The 24,995-nt window shown below is 36.6% G+C and overlaps 1 protein-coding gene across 8 annotated transcripts in view; it reads left to right on the top strand.

The window, feature by feature from the left end:
• Positions 1-24,294, top strand: part of LOC126174843 (ankyrin-2-like) — a 310,128-nt gene extending 285,834 nt beyond the window's left edge. For 4 of the 8 annotated variants that reach the window (XM_049921257.1, XM_049921264.1, XM_049921248.1 and 1 more), the window contains 4 exons: positions 4,319-5,164; positions 6,333-6,485; positions 6,893-6,974; positions 20,637-24,294. In XM_049921257.1, the coding sequence (XP_049777214.1) occupies positions 4,319-5,164; positions 6,333-6,485; positions 6,893-6,974; positions 20,637-20,754 (1,199 nt within the window). In that variant the 3' untranslated portion in view covers positions 20,755-24,294. The remainder of the gene's footprint in view (positions 1-4,318; positions 5,165-6,332; positions 6,486-6,892; positions 6,975-20,636) is intronic. The other 4 variants (XM_049921291.1, XM_049921240.1, XM_049921273.1 and 1 more) reach the window with 3 other exon arrangements.
• The last annotated feature ends 701 nt before the right edge of the window (positions 24,295-24,995 follow it).

Here is a 24,995-nt window from a genome sequence, read left to right as displayed (position 1 = left end):
GCAGTGTGGCAGGGATATCAACAATAAAATGCCAACGACAGATGAGATTTGAAGCTATGGGAAGGTGGAAGAGAGCAGATAGGACAATTGAGAAGACAGTAATAAGTGCATGAAAGGGAAATTTGAAGTAAGTTGTCGAGAAAGAGGCATAAAGAAGGAGATTCAAAGTGAATAGTCACATGTGAAAAAAAAAGTGTCATCTCCTTCCTCTTGTTTTTTGTCATTGTCTTTCCTTCCCTTTACATATTTTCCCTCCTTCATTATCCACTTTTAAAATGAATATAAATTAGTGCTCCTCATTTTGTGGTCCCCTTCCAGTACATGATCATTCTTGGCTTTTCTCTCCTCTTTATTGTTGCCTCACTTGCACCTGTAGTTCCAACGTGTTGTTGCTTTTTATCTCTAACACTTCTCTGTTGCTTTCTCTTTCGTACTGTCTAGCTGTGATTTCTTTGATCTAAAGTTCTGGATAATTTTAATGTGTTATCACTGCATAGTCCTGATTCTCTAACATGTTACTTTTTTGGACAGAAGTTACGTTCTCTCTAATTTTTGAACTGTTTATTACATTGTGATTATCACTGATCATTGTCATAATTTTTATTTTTTAATGATTATTAAAGAGCTATAAAGAATAGTCCAGTTATTTGGTAACTCTTTTGTAATCAATAATAAATATAATTATTTATCAAAATATCTTATATAATTATTTATTTTCATATGTGTGTCACTAGTTTGCCAATATTTTAGTACATTTCTGTCAACCTTTGAATGGTACAGAGTATATATGTGACTCATTCTGGGAGAAGAATGACAGGAAAGCTCATATTTAGTTTGGCTGAAATCCAAGTTTAATGCAAGAGAAACTCTACAAGGAAACACTGATACATGAATTAGGAAGTTCATCTTGTGTATTTGGTTAATATGAGTGTATCTGACAAGTGAAAAGTGCTGGGGACCCAAACAGAAAGATAAAGAACATTGAAATCTGTATTAAAAAAACATTTAACATAGAAATGAGGGAGAAGGAAAATGACTAACAGGTTGCTTTACAAGAATAGTTCCCTGTGTAACAATAGCACCCAACTGTCATGATCAGCTGAAGATTCATACCTTCTTTGCAGTTGAACACTCACCTCTCTTTTTGTCATTTTTCACTTTCTATAGGACTCAGTAGTTGTGATACTTGATAGAATGGTTGTTATCCCTTATCACTGTATTTGATGCTTGCTGCATGAAGTCCTGTATTCAATGCATGTGATCAGACATTCTGTCACGACCCATCATATTGAAAGCCACTGCCATCACTAAGTGTTCTTGCTGTGAAATTTTCTTGTCTTCATTGATTTTTTCATTGATACATTGTCTCTGAAAATCAGAAATTCACCATTAATTCAGAATCTTACAAAACTTTAGTTTGTAGTGATGAAAGTTTTTTCTTCCTGTGATTGATGCAGTCATCGATCCGAAGACTGGTTTAACCCTTTTGGTCACAAATTATTTTTTTTTCCTGAAAAAACAATTTTTTTTCTATCCAGACGTAAGTGAATGTTACATTTTACACAGTAAAATTTGCCTTTGCCTTTGCAACCCAGTTACGTGCACCTGTCAATTTTTTTCCCCCCACCCCCTGACCACTGGAAGATGCTCAACATTGTCCAAACGAACTTCAGCTTCTGGACGAAGTACCAATTAGAACATTCAAAGCTACCTTCCAGTCTGTTACAATTAGAATGGGTTTTTCTCTTATTCAGCTTTAGGTTGGTTGCGCTGTAACAAATTCATATGCAACAATAATGTTCTTTTTGCCAATGCATTGTCGTTTGGATGGGATGAGTGTTATGTGATTATCTCAGTGTCAGTTATCATGCAGTTTATTGTCTCTGCCTGTAGGCTACTCAGCTTACAATATACCGTATGATGTAAAATGTCTAACATTACCTCCATCATTGTCCTCTTGTTCAAAATTATTGCCAGGATCATGGGATAGATCAACAATTCCAGATGAATTAAGGAATTAAGGAGCTATATAACTTCTTCTGTAAGTGGCCTTCATCTGTCTTGGACATGGGGCATTGTGAAATCACTGTAAGATGACTAAAAAGACAGCAAAATAATGTCCTAAATTTCTGTGCTATTACAACCTTTCAATCACACTGTCCTCATTTGGAAACATGTATAAAATTACAAATATGTCACTTACCTTTCATTCTGAAAGACACCATTATTTTTACTTTCAAGAATGCACTCCTCTATACACAAATAATTTTTTTTTTTTAACCTAAACTCAGAAGATATTAACCGGTTGATGGGAGGTACAAAGATTACTGGGAAGCGCCCATGTGACTGTGCACATTCAGCTTTGTATTGTGGTACCACAGATTGACAGGAGATGTTGACACTGTTCTGAAATAAACACTCTGCTTGTGACAATATGAGGACAACAATTACAAATTGTAAAATTTAATGAATTTTTATATACTAAGCATTTATTTAGTATGTCCTTATATGAGGACGCCATGACCGAAAGGGTTAATGCAGCTCTCCATCAAAGTCTGTTCTAAGCAAGACTCTTGAATTCCACTAACTACTGCACCCTAAATGCAGTTAAACTGGCTTAATTGAAATCAAGCCTTGTTCTCGCTTTGCGATTGCTGTCACTCCACCCCCCCTACCCCCCCCCCCCCCCACCCCCCGCAATCCCCTGCTCTCCCCTCCACTCATGCACACACTCTTTCCTCCATTACCAAATTAACTATTCTTTGTTGCCTCAGGACGTGTTCAATCAATCTATCTCGTCTTTTAGTCAAGTTGTGACATAAATTTCTACTCTCCTCGATTTAGTTCAGTAGTTCTTTATTATTTATCTATCTGACCTCCAGCATTCTTCTGTAGCAGCACATTTTGAAATCTTGTCCTCTCATTTCATCTGTACTGTTTATTATCCATGTGTTGCTTCCTTATAGAGCTGCACTTATTTTTTAACATGTAAGTCTAAGGATAGATCACTATTCACTGTAAAGATGACATGTTGAGTTGCAGGCAGGCACATTAAAAAGACTGTTGCACATTGAACTTTCACCCAAAGCCATCTTCAGAAAGAAAAAGACACACAATTCACACAAGCAAAAGCACACCTCGCCCACACATGACTGCTATCTCCAGGTGCTTCCACTTTAATTCTCTCTGTCCCTCTCCCCCAAACAATTATTTTATTTCTCATACATCTACACTCCATTCCAAATATTTTACTTTTGTTGACGTTTGTCTTATAACCTCATTTGGAAACACTCTTTTCAGTTCAATTGATCTTACAAGTCCTTAGTCATGTGTGACAGAATTACAGTGTCATCGACAAACCTTGAAATTTTTCTATCTCTTCTCCATGGACATTAATTCCTTTTCTAAATCTGTCCTTGGCTTCATATACTGCTTGCTCTGAATAAGAATTTGACAACATGGAAAGAAGGCTGCATCCCTGTAGCCCTCTCTTCTCTATTACTGCTTTCATTTCATGCCCTCTGACTCCTATAAATGCAGTGTCATTTCTGTAGAAGTTCAGCATTTCCATAAAAGTTCCGCAGTACAAATTTCTTCATGTATTATATTTATTATTTATACTCGTACTTTCAAAATATGCTTTGTTTTGTGTTAATTTACTAAGTTCCTGAGATGAGTTTCTATTATTCTCTATGAAATAAAAAAAAAAAAAAAATGTATCATATCACTTTCTTTCAAGAGTATTGTCTCTTGCATTTGGAAAGCGTGCTCCATGAAGATGCAAAATTTGTTTCTTACAGCTGACAATATTCTTGACAGATGTTTATCACAGCACATTTGTATAAAAATGCGATGCCAAGCATTACAAACTCGTCTTTAGAAAACAGTGTAACATCTGATTCTTTGCTAAACTTTTTAGCTTCAATTTTGCCTTTATAATGTAAATTAAATTACAGAAACTGCATCACCTTTTTTTAAACTGCCAGAACATTTGTTTTGATGCATATAATTCATCACACTGCATGAATCCTGACTTACATTTTTCTCAATTAAACTGTCAAATTTAATAAATAAGGTATAATTTGCACAGTATTTTATGGTAGAGTGTGACATTGCTTAACATTCCTACTTATTAAGTATTAAGTAGCAGTATATTTCATCCTGTAATCTTTTTTTCCTAATCTGTATCTATCATTATACTTTTGATTAAAAATGTACAGAGTCTAGTAAGTATACTGACTACATTTGTTATGTAATATGCAAATTTGTTTGAATTAATTTCACATATTTGTTGTTCTATCACTCATTTCCCATAAAGGTTTCTCGGACGGCAAACCACAGCTATTTGGGTCGCATGCTGAAAGTCGCACTGCACTTGACACTAGCATAGATCTTAGTTCGCATGATGGCCACATTCCCACTGTCAGGCTGCATGAGGAAGGTCCAATTGTCACCTCCACGCCACAGCCACGCTTGAAACCTGTGCGCAAAGCATCCAGATCTTCCCATGATGACCCTTCTACAGCTGTAATGGATGATGTTCAATGGGACTTTGGTTCTGACAATGAGACACAAGGAAATGTTATTGTGAAAACCATCAGAACTATATATGGGGATCCAAATGCCATTGAAAATGAGAAATTCATCCAAAATGAGGCTACAGTGAGTGGGAAAGTTGCTTTGAGTCCATCTGGCAAGCTTGAAGATAAAGAATGTTTTAGCCCCACTAAACAAAATTCAGAAAGTAAAGAAGATGTGGAAGAGCCACAATTTAGTGCTGTGTACACACCAAAACCAGCACTCCGCTTAAGCAAGGTTTCTGGAAGTGTTACAGACAATGTACTTGTAAATGTTGGCAGCAGTGTTCCAAGTAAAAATGCCGTCTATGAAGAAACAAAGTCTGTAACACATTCGCTGCAGTCTTCTCCTGGTGACAAAAGTGCTGATGGTGATGCAGTTAATAGCCTTGCTGTGAACATGAACGATGAGAGGTGCAGCACCAATTCTGTGACTGTGAACAGTGATTCGGATGTGGAAACTGACAGTATGGCATCTCCACTGTCAGGGATGAGGGTATCCATCAGGAGAAGGACCATTGGCAGCTCCAGTGGCTCCGATGTCGCACTGCATGAAGGCAACGACCTCTCAGATGATGACCATCCAGGTACTGGAAGCTCAGCCTACTGAGACAAATTAAATGAATGGAGGAAAACTAAAAGATTCAAATTACTATGCAGTGTTAGATGTGTCAGTGATTGAAACTAGTTAATTGATTTTTTTCATTGATACCCACTCTGGAGTTACATACTGGATTACACCAACACTGCATAATTAGTTTGCAGCCAGATGTTCTCTTGTCACAGAGTTTATTTATTAAAAAGAACAACTTGAACGGGGGATATCATAAAATGCTCGCAGGCAAGAAGTTCCAAAGCTCTTGTGGAGCTTAACGTGTGATTATAAATATCTTGCTAAATTATTTTTTTGCTCATGGGAAATTTATTAGTCAGGTTTCAAATGCTGTAAAATATCAAGCATTAGGAAGTCAATCTAAATATTTAATCTGTTGAAAACCTGAAAGCTTATATAGTGTGTAGTGCTCTTAATGTAATAACAAACACGTTTTCTGTTTAGCAGTGTGTTAGTTTTCTGGCTGACATAGAAATCTAAATTAGTGACATCTTTTAGTTTCCTACCATTTATTTATTTCTATTTCATGCATTATTACCACAGATGTGTAGTACAGAGATTTTATTTCTTTTGTTGAACAATTTAAACAATTCCTTCTGTCACTTTTGTATATATTATCCTGTATGCTTCATTTAGCATGAAAACTAACTGTTGAAGTAGTAGTTTGCTTTTTTCACTGATTTATAATTTTTTAATTGACTAACTCAGACAGAAGAGCTGTGACTCCTCTTTCATTGATAGCAATGAGCTTGTAGCATGATAAATGGCTTTATGTCAACTGTATTATATTTGTTTTATTTTGTAGTGTAAAATTCACATAGCTTTGGCAGTAATAAGAGTATCAATTGTTTTTTGTCTTCTGTTTACAAACTTTTATATATAATATTTGTATTGAATTTGCTTTTAACATATGCATGTTCTTTTAGTGTGATGGTGAGATGTAAATAATTTCTTAATACATTTTTTTGCTGATTTGTAGCAGAAACATAATGTATGAAAATTTTTATGTGGCAGGACACCATCATATTTCATATAAGATTTCATTGTGTTACTAAGCAGCAACATGAATTTTTCTGAGGCTGCCAGTGCTGGATTGTGAATGCTCCAAGTAGCAGCTCTGACTCTTTGTATTATTACTACAGTGTTTGCCAGTAGATGGTATGGCTTGAGTCGACGCTGGCTCATCCCAGCTTGCTTCCTGTTGGCTCTGTTAGCCTGTGTCGCGCTGCATGGCTGTGCCTCCCCATACACTCTAGTGATGCACCGCTTCTTATCCCATGTCGTTGCTGCTCATGGTAATATACATCCTCCTATAGCACATAGCAGCACAGTTGTTACAAAAGGTCATTCTTAATTTCCAAGTTTTCTGTGTACTAACCCAAACAAAGGAACTAGATTACAGCAAGAATGAATGCTGCATGTTAATATAATGTCTTCATTCTTTAAACTGTCTGTAAAATGCATGGAGACTTATTGTAGCAACTGTGATGCATTTTACTTTTAGTTTCCTAAGATTTGATCTTCTTCTAGTACCTTTGTAGTTTGAATACATTAGTTTTATTTTTAGTTGTAGTTGATTGTTTTGAAAACTGTAAATAAGTATTAACACATGAGAACTTCCTTATTATAACAGGGGCATGTGGTCAACTAATCTTACTTGGGGACTTACTGCTAAATTCTCAAAATTTTCATCTGATTACAGGGTCTGATTACTTTCAAGGAACAGATCAACAGATCTTCTCTGAGACAGTCACCACTGATTTTGATCCAGCAACACAAAGAAAGTAAGCTGATCCTCTAATCATGGAATAGTATTATAACCTTCAGTGTATCTGAATAGTAACTTTTCATTACTAATTTTATTAGCTACCCTCTTTTTGACAGGAACCTCTCCCTGAAATCTCAGAGATTAAATCTTTTGTCCTTCATGGAACATTTTTATCACTGGAAATGGGAAATCACCATAATTAGAGAATGATTCAAATTTTGGGTTCAGTTTGTAGAATGATCCAGGAAATTAAAAACACAGCTTGTCAGAACAAGAATTTGTTTTTCCAGTTCAGTGGGAAACCTTGAAATGACCAGTTGTCTCTCAGTTCCCGTAGGATGTTTCTATCAGTTCTGAAAATTGTAACCCAGCCATTCGAGCTGTTTTTCATAGTTTGTAGTGTTCATTCTTGGCGCTCATGATCACATTTGGTTCTCCTGACCATATTTATGTTGAAGGAAGACAATCTATATCAGTTATGTAGGAAAATCAGTTTCACTGAAAAAGTAAGTTGACTGACCTGTATCGCCACTGTAGCTTTTTATCATTTTCTAATTACACCTGTTAGGCCAGTATTACACTATCACATTTCTTTGTCAAAGTTGATATGTCAAATATCTATGTCAAAGAAATTTATGGTGTAAGAGGAACTTCGTCAAATCTCACCTGTCATCAAATAAATATGATAAAATCTAGGGCCTAGCAGGAGAGTTGATCATAAAAGTCCCTTGTCTTCTGTTCACTACAATGTGAAATGTTACCACTTGGAGCACTAGCACCGCTGCAGCATTCCGTCACCAGTAGTGTGTGTGTGTGTGTAAACATGACTGCAAAGTTTAATTTATGTGTGCCCTCAACTACAAAATTAATAGAAATGTATGAAGCTGATGATATGCTTTACAATGTAAGGCACAGTGAGTACAAAAATAGATTAAGAAGACTGGAGAGCTACAAAAAAATTGCGGAGGTCATTACCCATGATATACAGCCCAGGTGCAGGGCTGACAATATGAAAAAGAATATTATTGGCCTCTGCTCAAGCTATTCTCACAAGAAAGCAAAAGTACGTATCTAAAAACAAAAATGATGTGACTTACCAAACGAAAGTGCTGGCAGGTTGATAGACACACAAACAAACACAAACATACACACAAAATTCAAGCTTTCACAACCAACGGTTGCTTCATCAGGAAAGAGGGAAGGAGAGGGAAAGACGAAAGGATGTGGGTTTTGAGGGAGAGGGTAAGGGGTCATTCCAATCCCGGGAGCGGAAAGACTTGCCTTAGGGGGAAAAAATGACAGGTATACACTCGCACACACACACATATCCATCCGCATATACACAGACACAAGCAGACATGTCTTTAGTGCTTTATTAATTGCTCCACAAGTTTCAGGTATTATTTTAGTTAATGTGCACTGTGTATTATAGTGCTGTGCTGGAAGCTAGAGTAACACTCTTTCCTGCAGCACGAAATCGGAATCTTACTGTGAGTCTGTCTTCTGCAGATATAGCAGTTCTTAAGTGAGTATTGTGCTTTGTGATATGATGGGGCACTTCACTGAGCAAATACTGAAATGTACGCTCATCCATTCTTGAGTAATTTATGTACGACTTAAAAACCCATGGCTTCACTCAGGTATGTTTCTTTTTTCTGTTTCTTTTTCTCCCCCCCCCTCCCCCCTCCCCGCACCGCTTCTCTTCCAAATGCGGCACACAGTGCTATTATGGCACATGCAACTGCTGCGCATAATAACAAATTGTTGTCAGCCATCTTGAACTTTGACGAAAAATATGATGACAGGATAATACCCCCTTTTAGCGCCATGTCAGATATCTTTGTCAAACAAATTTGACAAATATTTGATCATATCTTTGATGAAGAAATATGATAGTGTAATACTGGCCTTAGCTGAGTGTCTTGTTCAGAGTAGAAGGGGCACCAGAGGCCCCATTCTCCTACCACACTCTTCCCATACCCTCAGCTAATTACCTGTCCTTGTCATAGTGCCAGGCAATGCTGTGGCAGTGGATCTGCACCTCTAGAAAGCCTCACTTCCAACAGATTGTATTTAAGTGAACACATTTGGACAGGTATATGAGAACACTTTGCCAGTGTTCCCTACGATCTGCTTGTAGTTGTGAGGAATGATTTGCAGTGGAAGGAATGGAAGAGAATACAAGAGAATAAGCACTGAAGCAGGCCAACCGTACAAAGACTGCCTTTTTATTTTATTTATTCTTCCTTCTTCATTTCCCCTCTAAACTCATGGGCACATAAATTTAACTCAATGCAACACTAGTTTAGTTCTGATATTCATACATGATTATTTGGTTTGACAAACTCACTTTTGCTCACGAAGCAATCACAATGGCCTAGGAAAAGGAATACATAGGAGTCTGAACTTTAATGCAAGTGTGAAATGCGTTGTGTCAGAGCACTTATTACTGAATTGTAGCCTTGTCCTATAATCTGTAAAATGTGTAGGCTTCTCTCTTCAGTTGAGAAGGCAGTAACTACTGCCGAGTTATATCACATTTCATGTTTAGCAACTTGAAGGGATTACAATAGTCTTCAGTAATTGTTTCACATTTCAGTTGTTTTCCATATCACCACTAGTTACTGATGTATGTGGTACCAAGTGTGAGTTACTCTGTGATTTTATTAAAGTGTAGCTATGGGAGGTGATGCATGATTAATCCAATGAAAAAATATAATTACAGTGTCTTGCATAGGCTGCTTGATGGAATTTGCTACACGTACATAATTTATTGAAGGTGAGATAGTGTGATACAGAGATTTTTTAAAATTTGGTTATTACTTTAAAAGCTCCTAAATTAATAGTAATATATCTATGATGTATAACAGATAGTTTCATCATAAGTCACGAGAATAATCAGCTCTTTCCTCCATTTTTAATTTTACATTTATTAATATAAAATATACATATTTATTTCTACTTACTTTAAACAAAATATATTGTACTGTTCTGTTTTAATTAAAAAGAAAGTACAAAAGCTTGTGCCTGTCCACTCTGTTCCCACCTGAAGGAAGCAAGTATTGAAATTATCCTCTTTTCCCGTGTCCCCAATTAGAGTTTTGAGTGCTTTGCAGTTTCAGTTAAGCATATTTTCTTTTTATTTGTTGCTTTGCAGTTGCCTTTGCTTTTTGTTTGATCCTGTGTAAACCAAACTGGTTATAGTTTGGTGATACTGTCACCACACTCAGATCATTTTGTAGGGGACTGTTGTATTTTAAATAAGTGGATCCCAAGCTTTCCTTAATTTGTAATATCTATTTGAATTGAGAAGACTGTCATCTTGATAATCTTCTACAGTCTGTAATAGGAAAAAACCAATCTTCTTTCAAAACTTGAACTTTGTAACAGTAAAGATAATGCACAGTGGTGGATTGAACAATGTGGGCTTCTTATGAAACAAGCTCAAGCAGCTTTGATATTGTCTGGTGTATGAACAGTCAGCACACAACCTGGAAGATGCTTTTTCATTGTTGAGCCTGTTTCCTCAAAATTTCATATCCATGTGTTAACTGAAAATGTAATGTAATGTGATCATGGTGTCACAAATTGAAGTGATGACAAAATTCTCCAAGTGCAATCTTCACACTGCCATTGTCAGCACAGAACTAAATCAGGCAGTGTGAATCATATTTGGAACTATTAGAACAACTCCGCTCCAGTGCCTCCCATTACTGAGTAATATGGCAACTCCCTGGACTAGGCGGCAACGGCCTTGCCGCAGTGCATACACCAGTTCCTGTCAGATCACCAAAGTTAAGGGCTGTTGGGTATGGCCAGCACTTGGATGGGTGACCATCCGGGCTGCCATGCGCTGTTGCCATTTTACGGGGTGCACTCAGCCTCGTGGTGCCAATTGAGGAACTACTTGAACTAATACTAGCGGCTACAGTCAAAGAAAACCATCATTACGACCATGAGAGAGTTATGCTGACCACACGTCCCCCCTATCGGCATCCTCAGCTGAGGAAGACACAGTGGTCAGATGGCCCCGATGGGCCACTTGTGGCCTGAAGATGGAGTGCAGAGTGCCAGACTAGATGACTGGCAGCCCTCAAATCACAGTTGCCAAAATGTAATGCCCACTCATCCCCTTCCATTCATATCGACACATGTTTCATTAAATGACAGCAGTTAAGACTATAGCTGTCGCCAACCAACTCAATGACTTCATCATTAATAATTACTGGACATCACTTTTGGAAGATCAGAACATCAAAAACTCCCACCTCATGGCAAGTTCAACTTTGAAGGCTCCATTTTCCCAGAAGACAGTGGTGTTACTGTGTTACATAAATATGATTTGCAGAATCCATGGTATCTGCAAAATGAGCCTTACCTATTCAGTGAAGAGCTATTCTGTGGAGAGCTTCAGCTGATGTGAAACCGAAAAGCAAAAAATTGCCCACCTGGCCTTGGCTTGCCTCAATACATCCTTCAGGGGGGACACTATTTCTCTTTTCTGCCTGTCTTGCAGAGCTGCAAGTTATAACACTGAAATTTTCTCTACATATGTAGTGTATACTGTATCCTACAGTCTGTGATAGAGCACACCCTTATAATTCGTATAACATTCTTATGGATGTACAACTACACTTAAATGATAACATTTCTGTTTGAGGAAAGAGCAACACCAACACCATGAAAGATGAATGTTTGTGTGTGTGTGAGTGTGTGTCAACTGTACAGATCGATTGATTGCTTGTAAATGTCGCATATGAGATCAGTATGCTTCACAGATGCCAGAATACATCAGATAATGAAGGTGAAGAGTTCAAATGGGTGAGTGGTTGACTTTTAAGGATGTGGTTTGCCCACTCATGGAATTTTGACCTTTTTAGTACACAGTATTACTGACATCTGAATACATCTTCTTGAGTCCTCAGTTTAGTGCACCTTTTTTGGTAGAAACAGAAAACTTAAAAGTGGCTAGTATTTCTTTCCAGTCACTAGCAGTTATAGTTTAATATTGCTGTAATTCACAAAATGTACACCATAAAAGGGCAGCATCAGTAGTCACAAGTTTGTTTGACTCATGGGAGGGAATCAAGGAGATTCTGAAAAATCTGAACTGGATGATGCTTGAAGATAGACACCAACTATCCAGCAAAAGCCCACTCACAAAGTTTTGAGAAACAGTATTAACTAAAATATCTTCAAAGAATTTTTGATGTTCCCCGAAAAATAAGTGTAAACTGTAGGTAAAGGCGAGTTATATGCATTATGTACAAGGGGCAAGAAGGAATGATAGAACAGAAGACCTGGAGTAGAAAGGGTGAGAGATAAAGATGAAATCTTTGTCCCTGTTGTTCAGCTTGTACATTGAAGAAGCAGTCCTTGAAAATAAAGAAGGGTTCAGGAGTGAGCTTAAAATTCAGGGAATTGAGTGAAGTGACACAAGGATTAGCACACTGGACTCAAATTCGGGAGGGCAACGGTTCAATCCCACGTCCAGCCATCCTGATTTAGGTTTTCCATGATTCCCCTAAATTGCTCCAGGCTAATTCTGGGATGGTTCCATTTAAAGGGCCCATCCGTCCAATCCAATGAGACCAATGACCTTGCTGTCTGGTCTCCTCCCCTAAAACAACCCAACCCCAAAATTCAGGGTAAAAAATGACATTGATATAATTTGCAGGTGTAATTGATATCATAAGTGAATTTGAGATAGAATTACAGGACTTGTCAGATGGAATGAATAGTCTAAAGGACACAGAATATGGATTCAACCAGAGAAAGATGAAAGTCTGAGGAGTAGCAGAAATTAGATCAGTCATAAACTTAACATCAAGATGCAGGACAACATAGTAGATGAAATTAAGGAATCCTGCTACCTTGGAAGCAACATAATATGTGGTGGATGAAGCAAGGAGGATATAAGATGCAGTCTAACACATGCAAAGAGGGTACTGCTCACTAAAAGAAAGTCTGCTATTATCAAACATGGTCCTTAATTTGAAGAAGAAATTTCTGAAAATATACATCTGAAGTGCATAATTGCACTAAGGTGAATAATGAACTCTGGGAAAAACCAGCAAAGAAAATTATCAAAGCATTTGGGATCTGGTGGTACAGAAGAACTGAAAATTGAGTGGACTGACAAGACAAGAAGAATTGAGGAACAAAGAAATATGTGGAAAGCACTCACTAGAATAAGAGACACGAAACTGTAGAGGGCGAAAACAGTGAGGAGTGACAGAGATGGGTGTATATCCACAAATCACTTAGACATTGTGTATAAGTGCTATTCTGAGATGATGAGTTATGGTGGACCACATCAAATCAGTCTGGAGAATGATTACAAAAAAAGTGAAGAATATATTACAACCCTTAAGAACCACTTCTGTAGGGACTGTGAAAGCAAGATTATACCAATTGCAGTGTGCACATACACATTTAAGCAATCATTCTTCCCACACTCCATGGGAAGCACCTTCTGTCACGCATTTCACAGTGGTTTGCAGTGTAAGTGTTGATGTAGATGTTATAGTTTTGGTAAATATTACACTTTATTTTGCTATGCTGTGTTTAAATTCTAATTGGAACTGTTCATAGCCTGGCACAAGTACCACCTACAAAATTCCATCTTAGTGTCACTTTTATTATATACTTAAACACATACTCACTATGAAGTGTCTAAGTATAAATGCAAAATATCTTGTGTCCTCCATCTAACTTACTGTTTCTGTTTTATTCCACTGCCCATATTACTTTATGTGCATAACAGAGCTTGCATACTATCCTCTGTGTGTCCTCCACTATACGTGAGATTTATGAACCAAGGGGACTTGTATAAAATGTAAACCAGGCAGTAGGTCATAGAGTGCCACATTGCAAAGAGGTTGGTTGTTGCATCCATATGACACTCATGAGCTGTCTAGCTTCTTATTAGAGTGCTGTTATGGATGTACAATTGTCTCTCTCCACATTTCACTTGTATCTACCATGTTGACCGTGTTCACTCATTCATTTGCTCAGAACACCAGTAATGTCAAATGAAGAGTGCTTTAGCTGGAATGGTCTAATAAGTATGTTCTTACTTTAGTTAATGATTGGCTGTGTGTGAGAAGACATTGATATATCTCGCTAATAGGATGGTCCAATTTCATATTAGATAAACACATGATGCAATAATCTGATGCACCATAAGATAATATAACATTCAAAGTTCCAACCACTACATTATGAAAACTGGAGAGTGTCAGATGTTTCCCTCCTTTTGATGCATTCATGGAAGTGTATTCTAGAAAACCAATGCACGTCCACATGTTCTGCCCAGTAGAATTTGCCTGTCAGTAACTCACTCATCATACTCATCTTGTAGCCAATATAGGAAATCAATTCTAATGAAAGAATGTATGATTCACTGCCGTAACACATTGATTATTGTTCAACAAATAGTAATTTTAGACAAATAACATTATTACATTACTTGTGTGTTCAGTCATTTGATAAAAGTCACATGTAAATCAATTATTATTTTTATGGTTATAATAGAAGGAAACATTCCACGAAGGAAAAATATACCTAAAAACAAAGATGTTTAAAATTGTAAAATATTTACAATACAAAGAACAAACAGCCACAATTTGATTTTAAGTAACTTTTATTTTAACTAATGTTATAGAGTTCATGTTTTGATAATAGATTGTTAGAATTCTTACATGCCCTTATATTAAAACTCAATGATGCATTATTTTATGGGTGGCATGTCCTATGACAAATAGAAATTAACAATTTGAAATGTGTAAAAATGATTATGGGAAATTGAGCTTGCATTTCAGGACACTTACTAAAGAGTAACAAGGGCCAGTTGTAGAACATATTTCCATAAGAGTGACTTATCATTTGCCCCCCCCCCTCCCCCCTTACCTCTTGTACACTTCACCTTTGTCAGTTGCTAATTGTGACATGTACTGTAGGCAAATCTTGCACTAGGGCACTCCTCTCAGCTTGGCACCCCCAAGTGGCTGCTACTAATTGTGATACATCCTACATAGAAATCTACAAAGACTAATTAGGCCAATACCACCTTATTCTTTTGTTGTTCAAATTACTAATTCTGCAGTCCTGTGTATCTTCTATGTATTTGCTAGTAGTTATTTCATTAAATAGTTATATATTAATGAAGTATATGTCCCACCTGAATAGCTGTGCATGCAAAATTGTCACTTCTGGGACAAGAAGATGCGCCGGCCCTGTATCAATCAGCAGATCAGCAAGCCTGGATGTTGTTTTTAGGCAATCCTCCATGTCCCACTAGGTGAATACCGGTCTGGTACCCAAGTCCTGCCTCAGTTACAAAAGTTGCAAACATTTAGAAAACTTTCGCTCTCTTTTACATGGCTAACACTACACACAGACAGTTGTGGTACAAGTATTCTGTCCTGAAATGGTAATAGGGTGGCAACAGCAAAGGGCATTCAGCCTCCCCTTAAATTAAACATGCCAAATCTATTAATAACCTTGCTGACCCTGTGCTGTTGCAGGAAAAGGCTCAAGGAAAAGAAAAAAGAAAGATAATAATGAAATATAGTAAAGTATTGTTAAATGAATCTTTTAAATAGCACATTTGTTTTTATTAAATTTTCAGTCAAAATTTTTGGCCATGACTTACCTTCAGCAGTCTGACAGATGTAAAAGTAAAAATACATGATACTACTCTAGCTTTTGGAGCTGTCAGTTTTTTTCTCATGGAGGAGAGAGGGGAGGTTAGGAAAGGTTAAAAAGGAAGGCCAGGTCACTCAGGCACCAGGATGGAAGAGACCCATCTGTGTTGTTTAAGGTTTCATAGATACCTAAATTTATTCATCCTCTGATTATGATTCAAATGCACTGTCAGTGCTGTTGTTCAGTCTTACCAACATAAATTTTGTTGCTGCAATCCTAATGTGCTGTTGGAGATTATATCTCTGTCACACATCTGCTTTTTTAACTAATCAGTCCAGTCATCCTCCCTTAAATGAACAGCTGCATGTGTAAGCCATTCAACATTAGTATGCAAAGAGGTTGTATTCCTCTGTGCAGTATCCTGATATTTTTGGACTAACATCAGTTCCATTGGATTATATCTACAGTGATACAGTGGAGGGCACTGTACTTCATGTCCCCATTCTTTTAAAATCTATTCATTTCCTGTACAGGATGTTCCACATAAAACCAGTTTGCCTCGTGCTTGAGATTCAAATAACAATGAACTTACTAAAAAAGAAAACAAACATGTTATTACCTGTTTATAAGAGATGCTGGTAGTGGTGGCCACGAGCATCCAGGCATCGCTAACCTCACGTGATGCCATTGCCAGCAACATGCTGTAATTCTGCAGGCGAAACGATATTTATTTCTCTAAGAATTTTCTGTTTAAGATCATCATTTGTGCCTGGACTGTCAGCATACACTTTGCTTTTTAGTGTGCTCCATAAATAAAAATCACACAGTGTCATGCCTCTACTAAGAAGTCTATCTTCAGGGAACACTTTAGAGATGTGGGCCATGCTTTCTTTGGATGTGTGAGCAGTTGCTCCATTTTGTTGGAATATTATATACAACTTCTCTGTATCTGTTAATTGTCCATAGAAAGAGTCAAAGGTCTCTAGATATCTGGCAGTGTTTATGGGGTAATTGAAAAATATGGGGCCAGTAATGCACATGCCAGACAACACACACCGAACACCTATCTTCTCTGAGTGGAGAGGTTCCTTATCCAGAATATATGGGTTGCCCTGTGACCAGTATCTGCAATTGTGGGAGTTTACATAACCTGAAAAATTAAATCAGGCCTCATCTGATATGAAGTAAAGCAAGGATTCAAGTAACTGTTAGTAGTTGATGTTAACAGCCAGTTACAATAATGAACTTGTTTCTTTTCCTGATCCTCAAATTTCAACCCCTGCACCACACTCACACAATAGTCTTGTAATTTCATATCTATTAGTATGAAATGACATGATTTACACCAACCTGATGTGATAACCTCCTTACCGACTTGCGATGACTTCTCATAATGACCATGGGAATTCCATCTATAGTTACAGTAGTCCTCACTGTTGGTTGCCCATTCCTGTGCACATTTTGAATGGATCCTACAGCCTTCCATTCTGGTCAAGCAGAGTTTCCTACCAGGATATTTCACATGAAACATTTCTTTACTTTCCTTGATGGAACCTTTACTTTCCTTGGTGGAGCCTGTAGGATGGAGCATGTCTTTATGTAACACTCCACAAGATCAATTTGCTGTTCTAATGCATACTGCCCCATTTCTGAAACAACTCAACAATATGAGTTTCTCACAACTACTGATGCACAACACACAGCTGCACTCAACTTTAAGGTAAAATGCAGTGTAGACAACTTTCGAGACAATTTTATCACTTCACAAGAAATTCCACTAGAGATGATTAATTCGTACATGAAGAGTATTGGTTTTATGTGGGACAACCTGTACCTTATTTCCAGCTAGTATCTGTGCTTAAATAAAATTCATACCTAGCTCCAGCAGAGAAAAATAGAACCTTTGTCTTACGCAAAAAATGTACAATAACTGATTTATATCACTTTGAAGATAGTGAATTGTCAATTTGTATGGAATGGATGCTGGTTTTATCCATTAGAATAATTCGGTCTTCTTCTAGTGGTTTAAAACGTTAAGAAAACACTTCTTAAAAATAATGCTGTTCATTTCCAAATGATGATCAGTTTCAGCAGAACAAAGTCCTGTTATCCATTCATGATATGCAATAAATGCATTGTCTGCGAAAAGAAGTTGAGCTCTGCTTTTAGTGTAAACACTGTTGTTATAGGACCAGCATGAGCCACTGTGGTCAGCCACCTTGACCTCTGAGTATCATCAGGTCACCATTTGTCTTGAAGTGATGCCAGACATACTTTTTTGTGTCATTCTGCAAGCTGTAATTCTCGTCCAGATAAGCCAAAACTTTGAAAAACTTTGAGGTGCGCCGATGATATTGTAATTCTGTAATAGACAGCTAAGGACCTGGAAGAGCAGTTGAAGAGAATGGACAGTGTCTTGAAAGGAGGATATAAGATGAACATCAACAAAAGCGAAATCAGGATAATGGAATGTAGTCGAATTAAATTGGGTGATGCTGAGGGAATTAGATTATGAAATGAGACACTTAAAGTAGTAAATGAGTTTTGCTGTTTAGGGAGCAAAATAACTGATGATGGACAAAGTAGAGAGGATATAAAATGTAGAAATGGCAATGGCAAGGAAAGTGTTTCTGAAGAAGAGAAATTTGTTAACATCAATTTATGTGTCAGGAAGTCATTTCTGAAAGTATTTGTATGGAGTGTAGCCATGTATGGAAGTGAAACGTGGATGATAAATAGTTTAGACAAAAATGGAATAGAAGCTTTCGATATGTGGTGCTACACAGGAATGCTGAAGATTAGATGGGTAGATCACATTACTAATGGTATTGAATAGAATTGGGGAGAAGAGAAATTTGTGGCACAACTTGACTAAAAGAAGGGATCTGTTGGTAGGACATGTTCTGAGGCATCAAGGGATCACCAATTTGGTTTCGGAGGGCAGTATGGAGGGTAAAAATCGCAGTGGGAGACCAAGAGATGAATATACTAAGCAGATTCGGAAGAATGTAGGTTGCAGTAGGTACTGGGAGATGAAGAAGCTGGCACAGGATAGAGTAGCATAGAGAGCTGCATCAAACCAGTCTCTGAACTGAAGACCACAACAACAACAACAACAACAACAAGAAGCCAAAGTCCTGTTATCCATCCACAATATGCAATAAATGCATTGTCTGTGAAAAAAGGTTGGCAAATGCAACAATTTGTAACATTTTAACCTTCAGTAAATGTAGGATATTTGTCAAAAATTGCAGCTCTTTGATGATGGTCATCATTAAGCTAAACAATAATATTAGTTAGCATATTTGCAAGCACTTTCAATGCAATTGTATATATTTTCCATTTACATTTTTATGACAGTTTTATGTGAATTTTCAGAAAAAAACTGTGGAAAATTTCATAGCATTTAATTTAAATATGTTTACTACATAGTTTTTCATTTTAGTTTCTTTGTGTACTACACCATAAAATTTTGTCAGTATTGCCTCAGCAGAATAGAATCACCATTACATTGTCAAATCATGTGGTCCTAAACATTTGAAATGGTCGGGGAATGCAAGTGCTTCTCTCATCCTTATGAATAGGACACAGTCCCTTCATTCACAATTTCCAACTCAAGCAGTGTGAAGTCCCCATGCCATACAGACTGCATGTGGTACTGTATGTTTTTATTGATTGTCTTCTGTAACTGGGCAAGAATATAGAGCTTTGTTTGTCAGCCAATTTGTCCTCTATTTTAGCAGCTGATAAGACAAATACGATATGAACATTAAGACTGTATCTGAATAATGAAATGCGTAAAGTTAAAAGCTCACTTCATAGTTGAGGCCTGGGTTGTCATTATATACATGAACAAGGCTGGAAACATTACTAAGTTTTCAGATCAGATCTTCTTCAGAGCTAATGGAATACACATACACCAGCATAACTATATTATCTTGGCTGACTACATTGTACCGACTATGCTGTTTGACTGGTTTCAGGGTTGTATTGGGTGGAGGAAAAGGAGGTGGGGAGTAGGAGGCAGGGTTGGTGGGAAGACTGCCTTACGGCTGGGAGGGAGAGATAGCGACAGGAGAGAAATGGTAATTGTACAGGAGAGGCATGGCACACCAGTGGGCTCCCTGTTCATTATTTATATTCCCCGAAGGAATTTCAATTACCAAGGTTGTGTCTGATCTGCTTGTGTGTCCCTAATTACTATGGGAATTACTTCTATCAAAGGAAAAATCAACGAAGGAAACTAATAAATTATGAGACAGAGTTACTGGTCGGTACTTACTTTCAGGAATTGAAATGTGTGATCCTGCACGTGAAAATAAAAGCAATACATTCCATAGCTTTCAGCACTAGTAGTTCCCTTCCTCATGGGGGACAGAGGGGTAGGTTGGGGAATGTTAAAAAGGAATGGCAGGTCACTCAGAGCTCAGCAGTTGTGAGGATGAGAGTAGTTCCGAAAGCTAGGAAGGGTATCACTTTTACGTGTCTATCAGCAGTAGTGCGTATATCCCCTCCAGATTGTAAGTACTGGCCAGTAATTCATATCATCATGTATTAAATTATTGATGTAATGTTTTATCAAGGGGACAGGCACATGTAATAGATTTTGTAAGTCATCAGCCACTCACGTTTCTCGTTTTAGACTTTATTCTCGTAACCTGTATGGTTTTCAATAGTATTGGTCGGTTAGGTTAATGTGATTACAACTGGTGCAACAAGTGCATCATTTCACATTATTTGAACAAAACCACTAATAAATATTGGGTTGATCAACCTATTTTCGTAGAACCACAATATTTTATATTGGTAAGCTAGTTTGATATCAAGTAGATTTCTTCTGCAAAGTTTTGCTCTGTTTGTCAATAAAGTTATGGAATTGCGTCTCATGGTTAAGATAATTATAAAGTTGTGTTCCAGTTGCAGAAATTCTGTAATGTTAAAAAATACCAGATTTTTAATATCTGAAGTCATTGAATCAATTTTGTATTTCTATATTTAATTTTCCTATAACAGCTTTTTTACATTACAGGACAGTGACCACCCGTACAGTAACTACGTCATCCACAGGGGAACCAAGTGATGGCCTAAGACAGTCAATGCAAGAAATAGTCGATAAATTCATGCAAGATGAACGTAAACAACCATAAATTTTAAATGTTAAAAAAAAAACTGGTATTTTCAGAAGATATACTGTAGAAGACAATTTACATTTGATTTGGACTGTAATTATTTATTGTGAAGTAAAGCATATTGCTTGAGGATGGTGCTGCTTAAAATTTTTCTTAAATATTTCATTGCTCTATTTCACTGTGGGATTTATAAAACTTATAAACAGAACATTCAGAGAAATCTTTCATGTTAGACTTTGAGGAAAATAAATACAGCAACTTATTTTCAGATATTTTGAGCTTTGAAGTCTATTTTGTATGAGTTGTGTTCATCAAACTGGACTGTAATATATATTTGTGAAATAACGTGTCATTTGTGACTTAAAATAAGTTCATTGATGTGCAAAGATATAGAAAGAGAAGAGTGTCAAAATCTCAAAAATTGATTTTGTTTTCTTCTGTTTCCTTTTTCAAATATTACTTTAGATCTGTAGTTGCAAATGTAGAGTCTACATTGTTTTGTCTGACACTATTAAACTGGAAAAGTAAATTCTATCAGATTAGTAACTGAAGGTAATATTGGTTCAATGATTTTCTTGTTGCTGAACCCCAAAGAGCAAGCTAACAGAAAAGCATTGTTGACAAGCAAACAGCTGATATTAAAATTGTGATGATTTGTGCTTCTGATAGCAAACAAAATTGAAAGGTATTAATTTTTGATGTAATTTGTAAATATTTTGAATAATGGAAGTGGCTGTTAAAGAATTTTGACCTGCCCTTTTTTTCTATCGTACTTATCGGAATAAATATTTTGAGAAATATGCACCAGCTCATTTATACTATGCTTTTCACAGCACAAATTACTACACTGCCTATTGTGTGGTACTATGTTAGTGCCACAATAGTAAAGAATGTCATAGATTATCATGCATTTCTCAGCTTGTTTGTTCCTCAAAAAGTTATAGTGCAGAAATGAAGAGACTAGTTGATGAATTTGTAACAGAAGCTAATTGGAAAACAAGTATATGTTGTAATAATGGAATAAGGATAAACTGACTATTGAAGCAGCAGTATAAATTAATTCATAGAGTTGCATAATGTATCAAAATAGAAGTGTGCCTAATTTTTCTCAATGAAATTTGTCTTTCTGAGTCACTGATCATCAGCTCTGACATTGCTCCTTGACAGAAGATAAGTGTCACTGTTAATAGGCCTGTTGGTTTGTATGCCCAACCTGTTCAGTTTTGAATGTAATTTTTAGGAATAATGGACTTGTGAACTTCCAATTTCAACCAAGAAAGCAGAAGGAGCTAAGTGCAATTACAACTGCATTTTTCTTGTTGATGCAGTACCAGTATAATTGGAATGTGGCCAATGCAAGGTACAGTTTTGTGAAAATGTTTTCTGCTGTGGAGATTGATTTGGAATTCCTTGTAGAAGCTCTAAATGTTGCATTGGTGCATTTATCATATTTTCTAATGACCTGGAATAATGTATTATTCTCTTAAGCAGTCTGTAACACACACACATGCATGTGTGGCGGCAGGTGCACAAACACACACACACACACACACACACACACAGATGTGTGCTTTAATAGATGCTTATCACGGACATAATAGACAGTGATCTCAGAAATGCAAATTATTCAAACAATAAATGTAGATACCTGTAGAATTATTAGGAGAGTCATATTTTGTATGTGGCAATGGAAGTTTGTTTGACTGTTAGCTAATTTGAAACTGAATTTTGAAGCCATATGACTTGCAGAAGCTAGTTACTGTTGAATATTGAAATTTTTAATAAATAGTTACAAGAAGAATTCATAATATTTTGTATATATAGAATATAAATTACATTAAGCTTTATTGAAGGTACTTCAAGATAAACGCCAAAGGCAAGATTGATTCTCGTGGTCTTCGATGCTGAAGGTATATATTGATGTAATGGTACAAAATCATTTTGACTTTCTAAAATAATAACTTAACGTAATGTTGCTTGATTGGTGGAGACCTAGGTTAACAGCACACAGCATTATTCACAAGTGTTGTTAAACAGCTGTTCATCAACAAAATATTTGCACCCAATACTTGAGTGAATTGGCGAGTGACAGGTAGTTGCTGTTGGAAATACATACGAATTTTTAGATCAATGTTATGAAATATGTGAGACGTAAAATTTCTTGAAAGTCCTCAAACCCATTACACTGCAGCTTTTACTAGTAATTCAAGACCAATGATATATTAGCACTTGTATCATATTTTCTAAATTGTATTCATTTTGCTCCATTTGGAGGACCATAGTTTACCATAAATGGTGCCAGATACTGCATGGGAACTATTGTTTGCACAGGTACAGTCTCTGTTCTTCTTCTGTGTTTATCAGTAGGTTATGTTGTGGTGACTTTTTTTGGATCTTTCATAAGCAGACATTTTGTGGTTTGTGACTGACCTTAAATGGAACTGTCAGTAATGATGTTTTCACCTATCTCCTGGCGTTTGTTTGCATTCCATACCAAAATGCAATACTACTCTACTATTCACAAGAGAAAAATAGTATGCCTAACAAGAAATAAATACCTCATTCCAGTTAAATTTTGCATAAAGAATAATACTTTGACTAAACAGTAATAGTAACAATATTAGTAACTCCAAGTTTTCTAAATTTAAAAAAATGTGGAAAGTAGTTTGTCTACTGTTAATTGCTTGAGAAGTGCAACAAGTTTTGAGATCTTTTATGACACTTTGTTTTATTTTGTAATAAGAAGTGTAAAGAAAATATTTTAGTCCATCTGAGAACTGTTGTATAATATTTCTGTGATGTTTGAAATAAATGTTATGAATGGAAGATGTGAATTACTAAACAACACTTTCTTATTTAGGTTATGTAATGTCACCAGAGGTTTTGTATATATTGTAAAACTTTAGCAGAATTATTATGCTTAGAATAACTTCTGTAAGCACAGATTATGAAACACTGCATAGATATTTTCAGAGATTTTTATTTTCATATAGCAAACCATTGTCTGTATAAAATATGTTAATTATGTATGACTGTCATGGATTCCTCTTTCTTGCTATATTCTTGTCACCTTAAACATAAAGTTTAGGATATTGGTGACATGAAGAAATACTGTGGGACAGAGTGTATAAATATGTCAAGTTCCAGGAAGGTGGAATGGTGGGATTTAAAATATTATTTTATAATACAATCAGAAATGGTCATTTCAATATAAGTTTTTAAAAGTAATGGGGCCACTGCACAGAAGTTGCACTGTAGCAGGTTAGCACCAATCTGTTGCCTTATGTTATGTTAAGGACAAACTATGAACTATGTAATGAAAATATATGTCTATCAGAAAACAGCTAAGTGATTAATATTTGTGTCTTCACAGTAAAAAGCTTGATTAGCTTGTAAGAAGTAAGAAACTGTGTGTTTGTGATTTCTGTCATTGTGTGTGAGACTTTTTTTTAATTTATGCAGCTAAAGTTTAAAATGCTATTATGATGCATCTATAGCTTCTAAGAAGTGTCAGTAATGTAATATAAATAAAATAAAACCACCTCTTATTTGTTTAAATTTTGTTTGATGTGTTGTGTTGCTTCTCTATTTTGCGTTTTCTCCTCCTCCTCCTCCTCCTCTTCTTCATCATCTTCTTCTTCTTCTTCTGTATCCATCCTTACTTCTAACTTTATTTGGTACTGCTATCATGTCTGTACTGAATCAGGACCAGTGCTTACTTATACACTGTATTTTACATCCATCTCCTTTTGATGGTGTTTCCTATGTCTATGGCTCCCTTCCTCTTAGCCTTGGTTCTGAGTGATCTGTGCCCTTCCTCCCACCCGTTTTCTTCCAGGATCTAGGAACAGTCATAAAGTTTTAAGTATCACCTTGAAAAAATAATACAATGGAAAATGCAGGATGGAATGTAACAATACTATAAAAAGGAATGTTGCCACTCACCATATAGCAGAGACGCTGAGTCACAGACAGGCACAACAAAAAGATCGTAACAAATAAAGCTCTCTGCCCGTAAGGCCTTCATGAAAAATAGACGACTGACACTCATGCACGTGCACTCACTCACTCACACACACACACACACACACACACACACACACATTCAACAACTAGCCAGAACTCAGTCCCACATACTGTTTCTGCAATGTTTCTTGGCTCATAGAATCCCCCCAAATTGCCTTACCATAAAATTACCCATCTCTGGCTGCCAAACCTCCTTCCAGAATGATCTCCACCTGGTCAGATTCCACCAGTCC

This window comes from Schistocerca cancellata, chromosome 1 (assembly GCF_023864275.1).
Source record: "Schistocerca cancellata isolate TAMUIC-IGC-003103 chromosome 1, iqSchCanc2.1, whole genome shotgun sequence".
In the NCBI taxonomy this organism is placed as follows: Eukaryota; Metazoa; Arthropoda; class Insecta; order Orthoptera; family Acrididae; genus Schistocerca; species Schistocerca cancellata.
Note: the sequence above shows the minus strand (reverse complement) of the source record. Positions and strands in the feature narration are given on the sequence as shown.